The sequence below is a fragment of the Convolutriloba macropyga genome, chromosome 4 (assembly GCF_964194025.1).
Source record: "Convolutriloba macropyga chromosome 4, txConMacr16.3, whole genome shotgun sequence".
Taxonomy (NCBI): Eukaryota; Metazoa; Xenacoelomorpha; order Acoela; family Convolutidae; genus Convolutriloba; species Convolutriloba macropyga.
The window spans coordinates 80,392,564-80,405,430 of NC_134471.1; the positions used below are offsets into that span (position 1 = coordinate 80,392,564).

Sequence of the window (12,867 nt, forward strand, 5' to 3'; positions counted from 1 at the left end):
CTATGATTTGCACAACGATAATGCCGAATTCATTTCTCGGAAGATCAAAATTGAAAACGATGCTTCAATAACAAAAACCTTGTCTAGAAGGCTCGATCTGCGGATCAAGTGCAAATTCGACGACCGGTTCGTTGAGGCAAAGGCAATCTGGAGCGTTTAAGGAAACTAAACAGAAAAGGAGAAAGGAGGGGGGAGGGGCGACAAACGAAAGAGATCCTTTTTCTCATAGTTTATGAAAGTTGTACTAACTTCAGAAACTTATTCGGTCAAATTTCCGGGGAATATAATGAATGGGAAAAACATCCATGCTGCGAAGGATACCAACAGAAAATTATACAACGCAGTCAGCAGGATTCGAACCTGCGCGGGTAGAACCCATCTGCTTTCGAGTCAGACGCCTTAACCACTCGGCCATGACTGCATATCTACCATCTAAAATCTCCGCTACATTATTTAGCTTACCGCCAACATCTCCAAACAATGCTACCAAAAAAAGAAGTTTGGAAAATTAGGATAGAGCTTTCTGACGCAGACTATAGACTTTCATTCCGAATTTCGTGCAATTCCACGATTAATTTAAATTTGTACAATGGCAGAAATCTAAACCTCTACCGAACACAGTTTTCTTAAAACAATTGCAACAAATGTTTAAGAGCTAACCGTTTTATAAAACAAAAACTCGATCTTCTTTGTTTGTACCCTCAAGCTTAGTGGGTGCATATTTTTTGCACACCACAGACGCACGTTCACTATTTGTCACAAGGATTTACCAATTAATGACACATGCTCAGTAAGCGGAGGAGCATAACCTACTGGGGAAGGTGGGGGGGGGGGCACAAAACGGAGAAAATCCCCAAAAACCACTTTTATCTACTTTCAATTTAAGATTTCTCTGTAAAATATAAGAACAGGATAGCTTGAAAACAATAGAGCTCAAAAAAAATCTCTCTGTATACGTGAAATCATCAAGTTTGCCTATGATTCTTCGTAAGAGCTCATAGGGAAGTCTGGACAATCAAATTATTGGTATTAGAACTTGGTTCTTCAGGATTTGGCATTTTTAGGTGGAAGCTGTTGGTTCCATTCAACTCAGAAAGATATTTCAACAAAATAGTTCAGCAGAAAGAATCGCACACTAACGCAATATCTGAACTTCAAGAAAACTTCTGATACCTTATCATATCAATTACTCTTTTAACAAAGTGAAAATAGTCGGGGTGAGAGGGAAATTTCTTAGCTTTTAGTTAAGCAGATGATTTGTCTTGATCAAGCGAATCCAGACAAAAGCATTCTGACCAATAACAATTTTATAGACGAACAAATAGAAACTCTACGGGAAATCAACAATGTATAAATAGTTCACTGGGAACCAATCTTCTATATCATTAGCAAAAAGGAACCAGGCTTCAAAATTGCCAAAGTTAAGGACTTAATCCTCACTAATACGCTTGAAGATGGGCCACACACTGAATGCGCTATGATTTGCACAACGATAATGCCGAATTCATTTCTCGGAAGATCAAAATTGAAAACGATGCTTCAATAACAAAAACCTTGTCTAGAAGGCTCGATCTGCGGATCAAGTGCAAATTCGACGACCGGTTCGTTGAGGCAAAGGCAATCTGGAGCGTTTAAGGAAACTAAACAGAAAAGGAGAAAGGAGGGGGGAGGGGCGACAAACGAAAGAGATCCTTTTTCTCATAGTTTATGAAAGTTGTACTAACTTCAGAAACTTATTCGGTCAAATTTCCGGGGAATATAATGAATGGGAAAAACATCCATGCTGCGAAGGATACCAACAGAAAATTATACAACGCAGTCAGCAGGATTCGAACCTGCGCGGGTAGAACCCTTCTGATTTCGAGTCAGACGCCTTAACCACTCGGCCATGACTGCATATCTACCATCTAAAATCTCCGCTACATTATTTAGCTTACCGCCAACATCTCCAAACAATGCTACCAAAAAAAGAAGTTTGGAAAATTAGGATAGAGCTTTCTGACGCAGACTATAGACTTTCATTCCGAATTTCGTGCAATTCCACGATTAATTTAAATTTGTACAATGGCAGAAATCTAAACCTCTACCGAACACAAAGTTTCCTTAAAACAATTGCAACAAATGTTTAAGAGCTAACCGTTTTATAAAACAAAAACTCGATCTTCTTTGTTTGTACCCTCAAGCTTAGTGGGTGCATATTTTTTGCACACCACAGACGCACGTTCACTATTTGTCACAAGGATTTACCAATTAATGACACATGCTCAGTAAGCGGAGGAGCATAACCTACTGGGGAAGGTGGGGGGGGGGGGGCACAAACGGAGAAAATCCCCAAAAACCACTTTTATCTGGTTTCAATTTAAGATTTCTCTGTAAAATATAAGAACAGGATAGCGTGAAAACAATAGAGCTCAAAAAAGATCTCTCTGTATACGTGAAATCATCAAGTTTGCCTATGATTCTTCGTAAGAGCTCATAGGGAAGTCTGGACAATCAAATTCTTGGTATTAGAACTTGGTTCTTCAGGATTTGGCATTTTTCGTGAAAGTTGTTGGTTCCATTCAACTCAGAAAGATATTTCAACAAAATAGTTCAGCAGAAAGAATCGCACACTAACGCAATATCTGAACTTCAAGAAAATTTCTGATACCTTATCATATCAATTACTCTTTTAACAAAGTCAAAATAGTCGGGGTGAGAAGGAAATTTCTTAGCTTTTAGTTAAGCAGATGATTTGTCTTGATCAAGCGAATCCAGACAAAAGCATTCTGACCAATAACAATTTTATAGACGAACAAATATAAACTCTACGGGAAATCAACAATGTATAAATAGTTCACTGGGAACCAATCTTCTATATCATTAGCAAAAAGGAACCAGGCTTCAAAATTGCCAAAGTTAAGGACTTAATCCTCACTAATACGCTTGAAGATGGGCCACACACTGAATGCGCTATGATTTGCACAACGATAATGCCGCATTCATTTCTCGGAAGATCAAAATTGAAAACGATACTTCAATAACAAAAACCTTGTCTAGAAGGCTCGATCTGCGGATCAAGTGCAAATTCGACGACCGGTTCGTTGAGGCAAAGGCAATCCGGGAGCGTTTAAGGAAACTAAACAGAAAAGGAGAAAGGAGGGGGGGGCAAACGAAGGATATCCTTTTTCTCATAGTTTATGAAAGTTGTACGTACTATCCGTGGAAGCTGTTTTTTCGTGGAAGATGTTGGTTCCATTCAACTCAGAAAGATATTTTAACTAAATAGTTCAGCATAAAGAATCGCACAATTAACCCAATATCTGAACTTCAAGAAAATTTCTGATAGCTTATCACATCAAGTACTCTTTAACAAAGTCAAAATAGTCGGGGTAAAAAGGATATTTCTTAGCTTTTGGTTAAGCAGATGATTTGTCTTGATCAAGCGAATCCAGACAAATGCATTCTGCCCAAGAAAAATTTTACAGACGAACAAATAGAAACTCTACGGGAAATCAACAATGAATAAATAGTTCACTGGGAACCAATCTTCTATACCATTAGCAAAAAGGAAGCAGACTTCAAAATTGCCAATGTTAAGGACTTAATCCTCACTAAGAAGCTAGAAGCAGACTGAATGCGCTATGCTTAAGAAAATGATAATGCCGCATTCACTTCTCGCAAAATCAAAATTGAAAACGACGCTTCAATAACAAAAACCCTGTCTTGAAGGCTCAATCTGTAGACCAGGTGCAAAATCGACAACCTGTTCGTTGGGGGAAAGGCACTTCGGGAGAGGCCAAGGAGAAAAAAAGAAAACGAGAAGTGGGGGATGGGGGAGGGGTGGGGGCAAACAAAAAAGATTATCTTTCCCATAGTTTATGAAAGTTTTACTAAATTCAGCAAAATATTCAATCAGAGTTCGAAGGGATATAATGGGAAAAATATCAATGCTGGTTGAGGGATACCAACAGAAAGTTTGAAGAAAAACGCAGTCAGCAGGACTCAAACATGCTCGGATATAACCCTTCTCATTTCTAGTCAGATGCCTTATTCACTGTGCCATGACTGCACATCTAACATCGAAAAACCCCATTACATTACTTAACTTACCCGAAAACCCAACAAACAATTACTCCCAATAAAGGGGTTTCAAAAATAAGCTAGAGCTTTCTGACGCAGAAGATAGATTTCCACTCTGTATTTCGTACAAATCCACCATTACCTTAAAACTGTACATTTCCAGAAATCCAAACCTCTACTGACCACAAAAAAATGAAGCACAATGTATAGGAGGTAACCATTTTTTTAAACAAAAACCCGATCTTTTCTCTTTGTGCCCCCCCCCAAGCTAAGTGAGTGCATGTTTTTTCCACTTCTCAGATGCACGGGTCACATTCTTATATAAGAGTTAACGATTAAATCACGCATTCTCGGTAACTGCGGGAGCATAACGTACTGTGGAGGGTACAAACGGAAAGAACACAAATATCATTTTTTATCTACTTTTAATTCATATTTCTCTGAAAATTAAGAAAAAAATAGCTTGAAAACAATAGAGCTTTAACAAGATCTCGCTCGACAGGTGACATCATTATGTTTGCCTCTGATTCTTCACAAGACCTCAAGGGGAATTCTTGCTATCAGAATTTGGTGCTTCACAATTTGTTATTTTTCGTGGAAGCAGTTGGTTCCATTTAACTAAGTAAGATATTCCCAACAAGTAATTCAGCATAAAATATCACGCGATAACCAACTATCTGGACTTCAAGAAAACTTCCGATAGCGTATCACATCAAGAACTCTTTAACAAAGTCAAAGTAGTTGGGGTAAGAAGGAAATTTCTTAGCTTTTGGTTAAGCAGATGATTTGTCTTGATCCAGTGAATCCAGACAAATGCATTCTAACCAATTAAAACATTAAAAACGAAAAAAAAAATAGAAACTCTACGGAAAATCTGCAATGAAAAAAATAGTTTACTGGGAACCAATCCTTTTTACCACTAGCAGAAAAGAAGCAGGCTTTAAAATTGCCAATGTTATTGACTTCATTCTCACTAGGACGCTTGAAAATGGGCGGCAGACTGAATGCGCTAGGATTAGGACAAGGATAATGCCGCATTTACTTCTCGAAATGAAAGATCAAAATGAAAAACGATGCTTCAATTACAGAAACCTTGTCCAGAAGGCTCGATCTGTGGATCAGGTGCAAATTCAACAACCTGTTCGTTGAGGTAAAGGTACTTCGGGAGAGTTCAAGGAAAAAAAATAAAAAAACGAGAAGTGCGGGGATGGGGGGCAAACGAAAAAGATCCTTTTCCCATAGTTTATGAAAGTTGTACTATATTCAGTAATACATTCAATCAGATTTCGGAACGATATAATGGGAAAAACACCAATGCTGGGGAGGGATATCAACAGAAAGTTTTACGAAAAACGCGGTCAGCAGGACTGAGTTTTCTCTTACAAATAAAAATTTCCCGGCAAACTCTTACAAACAAAAATTTCTCGGACGAAAAAATAAACGACTAACGACGGGCGAACTGCTCTTAAACGACCGGCAAGCGGTTGGCTTCGTTAGTAGCTAGCCAACTGTAGGGGGACAGGGGCAATGGCGCGGGGATGAGCCAACACTTGGGGTGGTGTTGGGGGCAACAGTGGGAGGGGGGCTTCTTCAACCTCTATGAACCGCCCTTCACACCATAAGTATAGGTCTCTAAAACAGTTTCTCTGTGTCGTATACTTCGAGAACATGAGCTGAAACGCTCTAGAGCATTATTGCCCACTCTGCACTACCTTTGTATCCCGTTCTTTTGGACAAAAAGTAAAATGGGTCAGAGAAAAATTCGGAAGCGAAAATCGCATAAAAACCTACAGGACTAATATATTGCTACAAAATTTGTTTTAAAGCAATTTAAAACACTACGGAAAATCTACATTGAAATAGTTCACTGGGAACCACTCCCCTTTACCATAAGCAAAAATAAAGTAGGCTTCAAAACTACCAATGCTATGAACATCATCCTCACTATGACGCTTGAAGAAGGGCCGCACACTGAATGAGCTATGATTTGCACAATTGTAAGGACGCATTTACTTCTCACAAGGTAAAAAATGAAAACAATACTTCAATAACAAAAACTTTGTTTAGACGCCTTGATCTGTGGATCAAGTGCAAATTCGAAGAACTATTCCTTGAGGTAAAGGCCCTTCGATAGATTTCAAGGAAATTAAATAGATTAAAAGCCTTTGAAAATCAAATGGAGTCGGGTAAAATATTGAATGATTTCAGATGTCTCTCAGACAATGCAAAAGGCGGTGTGCTATCAGCATCCAAAGAACTGATAATCAAAGGAAAAAAATTGGACGGTACTGGATCTTCTACAAGAAAAACACCCCTATAGCCAGAAAGTTGATCCCAAACGAGTAGTAACCGATCTGAAAAATCGGGATTTGCCGTATCGTCCCTCTATTTGTGAAAAAATTCAAGGCTCTGAAGTTAAACCTGCCGCAATGAAAACAAGTGGCAGCTACGGCCCATCTGGTCTTGAATGCAGGGGAATGCAGACGACTTTTGACATCATATAAGTCCTCCCCAATCGATCTCTGCAGAATAGTGTCCGAACATGCAATCAGATTTGCCACCGAAGAACTGCATTTTTTGAATTCTTATAACGCTTGTTGCGTGATTGCACTCAATAATTACCCTGGGGTTCATTTATTGGTTCTCATAAAAACTGCAACGACTATATGAACGAAAAGTCAATGGACTACATGCTCAACAAACTTACGGCACAAACTTGGGTGTCCCCAAAGAGTGTGTACAAATCATTTACAATTGATTTTTATTGCTATGATTACTCCAAACTCAGACAGTCTGCCGAGGGAAAAAGAAAAAAAAATAGAAAAATCTCATCTCTTCAATGTTGAACCAACCTTCTTACAACCGAAGGTTTTCTCTCATCCGGTTAAAGACGGTGGCCTAAGTACTCTTCTACCTGAAGACAGGGTGAATGAAAATGAAAGATCTATTCCGATGTGAGCCGTTACAGAATCATAACGCTATAGAATCATAACGAGTTTCATACGGAGAAAATCGGTCAGAAAATCACAAAGGAAAAGCGCGAACGAGCTCGAGCGAAAACGTTGGCGATCAAAGATCTCATCAACGAAAAAAAGGCTTAATCTCTATATTTAGCTATGCGAAACGGAGAATCATGCGGGCGAAACGCACACCTGCAACGACTATATGAACGAAAAGTCAATGGACTACATGCTCAACAAACTTACGGCACATACTTGGGTGTCCCGAAAGAGTGTGTACAAATCATTTACAATTGATTTTTATTGCTATGATTACTCCAAACTCAGACAGTCTGCTGCGGGAAAAAGAACAAAATGATAAAAAATCTCATCTCTTCAATGTTGAACCAACCTTCTTACAACAGAAGGTTTTCTCTCCTCCGGTTAAAGACGGTGGCCTAAGTGCTCTTCTACCCGAAGACAGGGTGAATGAACCTGAAAGATCTATTCCGATATGTGAGCCGTTAAAGAATCATAACGCTACAGAATCATAACGAGTTTCATACGGAGAAAATCGGTCAGAAAATCACAAAGGAAAAGCGCGAACGAGCTCGAGCGAAAACGTCGGCGATCAAAGATCTCATCAACGAAAAAAAGGCTTAATCTATATATTTAGCTATGCGAAACGGAGAATCATGCTAGCAAAACGCACTTGCATTGAAAAGATTTCATTTTGATTTCACCAAAGGAGAATTTAGAGATGGAATTGCCCTTAGATATGGATCGCATCCCGCAAAATTGCCATCAACATGCGCACGTGGAGAAACTTTTAATTTAGCGCATGCTTTTCACAGTCCAAAAGGTGGCTAATTGCACATCAGACACAATGACTTCCGTGACTTTTGCCAACCAGCTCAATAAGGTCTGTAATGAGGACTCCGCAAGGTGAAACCATCGTAAATAGAAGTACCACGACTGATAACTACGCTCGACTAAATATCAAAACTAATAGCTTCTCAAATTCCGGTTTCAGCAGTAAGTTTTTTGATGTGCAAGGGTTTAATCCGCCTGCTAACCGTTGCCCAAGAAGCATACCGGATTCCAAAAATTATCACAAGTTCATCAAGAAGCTGAAATACGAGCAAAAGTTAATCAAAGTCAAGAAAGCCAGTTTCTGTCCGTTAATTTTCTCAGGCACAGGAGGAGTTGGTTCGTCAGAATCAGAAGCCATACGGAGAATGGCTTCCAGAATCAGCGATAAAAAAGAAAATTCAAATTTGGACGTGATGACGGACATCAGGACAAAAACAAATTTTGCACTTTTGCCTAGCTTCTGTTTACTTTTTTGCAATATCAAAAGTCCATCGAGAAGCTGAAATTTGAACAAAATATAACCAAGACATGAAAGCCAATTTCTGTCCGTTAATCTTCTCAGGTGCAGGAGGAGTTGGTTCGTCAATAACAGAAGCCATATGGAGATTGGCCTCCAGAATCAGCGATAAAAAGGAAGATTTTCGGACGTGATGACGGACATCAGGATAAAAACAAATTTTGCACTTTTGCGTAGCTTCATACTCTGCCTCCGAGTCGATCGCGCCATGCACCGGCGCTCTGCAGTAGAAGCATCAATAGGAACCATTATTGATGAAGGGAGCATGTTGTCCTAATTGTTCATATTTTTTCTAATCCTGATTAAAATCACTCTACAATAAATTTTGATTGCTATTTATCAAATCTATTTCGATTATAATTCTGATGCACAAATTTCATTATCTTTCGCATCTGATGCTTTAAAAAAATTAGACTACTGCCAGGATTTATAAATATCTATAGGAGTTGACTTGATGCCCCCGAGTTGACCAACTACCCCTTTTAGGGGAGGGGCTTTTTTAATCGACCTCTTTTTTCAAAAAAGTAAACAGAAGGCACTGAATAGATCTATGAACTTGGTCTCTTATCTGCATCTACAAAAAATCTGAACAAAAATAAGAAAGATTTAGAAGTACCCATTATAGCACCAAAAAAACTCTTGATATCTATTACAATATACGAGTGGGGGGGGGGGGGGCACGAGTGGGGATCGAGAGCGTTGGGATACGGGTTGGACGATGTGCAGTGGCTAAGGTTTTGGGGTGAAAGGGGGCTGATGTTGGGGGAGGGGTGAAGTGAGTGGGGCGTTAAACTGTAAAGAACCTCACTACACATCATGAATCGTCCAAAAACAATTTCGGTGAATCACTGAGTTAATGACTATCAAGACGGAAGGCTCTAAGAACACTTAATGCGTTGCACACAATAATAGTTTATCCAGTTTTTGAGGACAAAAAGTCAAATTGGTCAGACCAAAAAATCTGTCCAGCGGAAAATCGCATAAAAAGACAATCACATAAAATTGCTACAAACTTCGTCTGAGAGCAATTGAACATTCTACTTGACGACCAAACAAAAAGATTGCAATACATGGCTTCAATTATTTCTTATAAATCGCAGGTCCAGCTTGCCAGCAAAGTGGAAGAAAATTAGATAGAAAGAGGGTAAAGAAAAGCGGCAGCCTGGATACTGAGCAACTGAAATTTAGGTTACAAATTTGGTTTAAAAATTTTGAAATTGTTCCATGGTATTGAAATCTTGGGTTCTTTGCTTAACACTACAGCTAGCATTGAGGTTTGTAAAATGCCTTAACATCTTGTAATAGAATAAATAACGTACGCCGAAAAAAAATAAGTGCTGATTCTGCTTCTGCAACAATTTATGGGAAATTAGCCATAAAATTTTTTTTTCTCCATTTAATGAAAAACAAAGAACGCAGATGACAAAGACGAAGAACAGAAAGACTGAGAGAAAACAAAAAATAAATTGATAAGGACAAAAAACGTTGACCCAATAATAAAACATAGCTGGCAGATCGCCAGAAAATAGCCGCAATAGATTCGTAGATCAGCAGTCTAAAAAAACAGTAAAAAAGACAGACCAAAAAAATTCGTCTTTTCATTGAAGGCTGATCTGTTATATTTTGATTAAAAACCTGTATAAGTTATTGCTGCCTCTATTAGCTGATCTCAAATAACCTTCATTTAGACTCACACACACCCATTTGACCTTATCTCTTTGAATTAAAGTAAATAAAAGTCAATTTCAAAGTGAGGAAGTCGTTTTTGAGAGTGAGGCAAGTCAAGTGTGAACAAAAATTTAATCTCGCGCATGAACAAAAAGCTCGCTCCACTAAGAGCGAAAAATGACGTCACACATGCAATTCAGTTAAACTTGCATGAACGAATGAACAAAAAGTGGCTGTGACGTCATATGGTCGTAACAAAAATCATGAAGACGAAACAAAAAAACATAGCAGGACAAGTCCTGACGTACAATTCAAGGAATTTTCATTGACTAAACAGAAAAACTAGACCTAGAATGGACTATGAGTGAATTGAGAAAACAGTTTTTTAAAAAAAGATAAAAAATAAGAAAAAACAGAAAATCAATGTCATAATGCCGCATATGAACAAAAAACCACTAGCGAGAAATGAAAATATAATTCAAACAAAAAAACTAGTTCCAGAATGAGCTGTGAATGGATTGGAAAAACCATTTAGAAAAAAATCCGATCCAAAAAATCGAAAAAACAGTAAAAATCAGAGTGAAATTGCCGCATGTGAACAAGAAACCACTAGCGAGAAACCGAATTTTTGTTCAAACACCGTTTTCTCACTCTACTTTAAAATTAGAGCGAAAAAATTTCACGCCGCAAAGCCACTCGCTTTTTCGCTCCACTTCCTGTTTCGGCGTGACCAAAATCACTACTCCAATTTGACTTCAAAAGTCATGAAAATGTGTGAACAGATCTTAAAAAAAAGACAGCGCCCCAAAACAATTCAAATTCTTTGAATTGTAAAAAAAGACAGCGCCCCAATACAATTCAAATTCTTTGAATTGTAAAAAAACCAAGAGAAGGCCAATAATAGCCCCAGCTATCGCTGTGCGGCTATTAAAAAAAAACAATTGTTTCAAATACTTAATTCTTTATCTTTCACTTAGAAAAATTGCGCATCCTATTTTATACGGGGTTAAATTTCACTCAGAATTATTTCTCTGCTTTGAAGAACACACAATCTTTCTCTGAGCTGAAATTCAGAACAGCTGAGAGCTAGACGATAATCACAATTTCGATGTGGCTGAGACTGGGCGAGACGGGGAGAGCAAAAGGTAGGCGTGGAGTGCGGGCGGGGGACAGAGTAGAGTGGCGGTTTCCAAACCACAAAACAACAAAAGAATGCACTTTAGCCATCAATTTTAAGTCTTCTCAGCAGCTTTGGTGATTTGTACGCTTAGAGACTATTAGAGCCAGATCAAAAAAGTTGCTCAGAGACTTGATGCCCTCATGGCTTTATCTTTTTATCCCGTTTTCTGTTTTTCAGGACTAGTAGTCAAAAACGTGAAAAACCGATGAAAAAGATGAACAATTGATCGAGCAGAAAATCGCATAATAACAACTTCAAATTTTGTTTGAGAGCAATTAAAAGAATATGAGAATACTAGTACCTTCTTTTCTCAAGAGTAGGAAATGGATTGTGTTATACGAAATACTTTCGTTGAAAATGAAGACAATGTTTGGGACGATTTTTGATTTGGGGACTAACGCTTTGCACTACCAATAACCATTCGTAGACGTCGCTTCTCGCAAATAAAAAATTTACGCCGTAGCGATATCTTCGATTTTCATATTTATTTTGGCTCAATTTAAAAACCTTAGTTTTGTTTTGGATAACAGAAAAAGTACACCCGCACTTTTTCTGATACCGTCTTGTTATACCAACCTTTTTTCTCGGTTAATGGCCTTTTAAAGAGTCTCTTAACGAAGCAGACAAAGGGGAGCTTTAGCATATTGTGCTCAAGGGTGATCTAAGTTTAATAAGAAGATTCTAGAAGATCAAATAGTCTTGTATGAATTGTATATATTTTTTCTATAATCTTCAAAAAGTTGGTACAATTTCAATTCCTTTGTTTTAAAAAATGTGCCTGGAACCAATGATAGCACTGCAAGTTCTAATCGTACCTCCAGATCTCTCAGCCGCAGGGGTGCCATCGGTCCCCTCTTCCTCTTCGAACAACTCCACCTCGTCCAGCATCACTTGAGAGATGAGAGAGTTGAGCTGGCAGGGATCAATTGAAGATACAATCAGCTTAGCCATCGCCACACTACCACGAACTTCTGCAATTACCAAGAAAAACGTCAAATATGAAGCAAAGCAGAGTATATCATTTCAGGGGAAAATGATGACCAGGTCGTCCGCAGTTTTTACATTGTTATTTAGATTAAAGAGTGAATACTCGCATTCACAAATTTGAATACTCATTCACAAATTGGTAACTCGATGGGGCTACTTAAACAAGTGCCCACAGAAACTATCACTTCACTCATTTCAAATTCATATGGGCCACAAATTTCGCTACCTGTTAATAAAAATTACTTTAGTTCATTTGCACTTTTATGAAATAAGAAGCAATGCAGATAGAACTAATAAAACCAAACAATATATTCATCAAGTAAAAGATCAAAACTGTACAAATTTCGGGTCTTTTCCAATACAGCGACCAGTTTAGTGGTCATATAACCTGTAGCCCTACCTCCATCATGGTAATTATACCATATAGGGGGATAGCTATAATTTCGTGTGTGTGTGTGTGGGGGGGGGGGGGATAATGGGAGAGATCCTAAACTTGAACATAACCGACTAAACGTCGGAAGAATTGCTCTTGAACGACTAGTGGGAGCTCTAATCAATTGCAGCCTGTTGCAGTCGGGGGGGGGGGGGGGGAGGGGGAGCCTAAATGGGACGACGAAGTTCAATAGTGGGCTTCAAATAAC

The 12,867-nt window shown here is 38.5% G+C and overlaps 1 protein-coding gene and 2 non-coding genes across 3 annotated transcripts in view; all 3 read right to left on the reverse strand.

Moving 5' to 3' along the window:
• The window catches only part of LOC142337924 (integrator complex subunit 3-like), a 180,240-nt gene that overhangs the window by 53,975 nt on the left and 113,398 nt on the right, over window positions 1-12,867 (reverse strand). The window contains exon 16 of the mRNA XM_075387563.1: window positions 12,055-12,210. Coding sequence (XP_075243678.1) covers window positions 12,055-12,210 — 156 coding nt within the window. The remainder of the gene's footprint in view (window positions 1-12,054; window positions 12,211-12,867) is intronic.
• On the reverse strand, window positions 340-421 carry Trnas-cga (transfer RNA serine (anticodon CGA)). The gene has a single exon. It is a non-coding gene; the product is annotated as a tRNA-Ser (tRNA).
• Window positions 1,815-1,896, reverse strand: Trnas-cga (transfer RNA serine (anticodon CGA)). The gene has a single exon. It is a non-coding gene; the product is annotated as a tRNA-Ser (tRNA).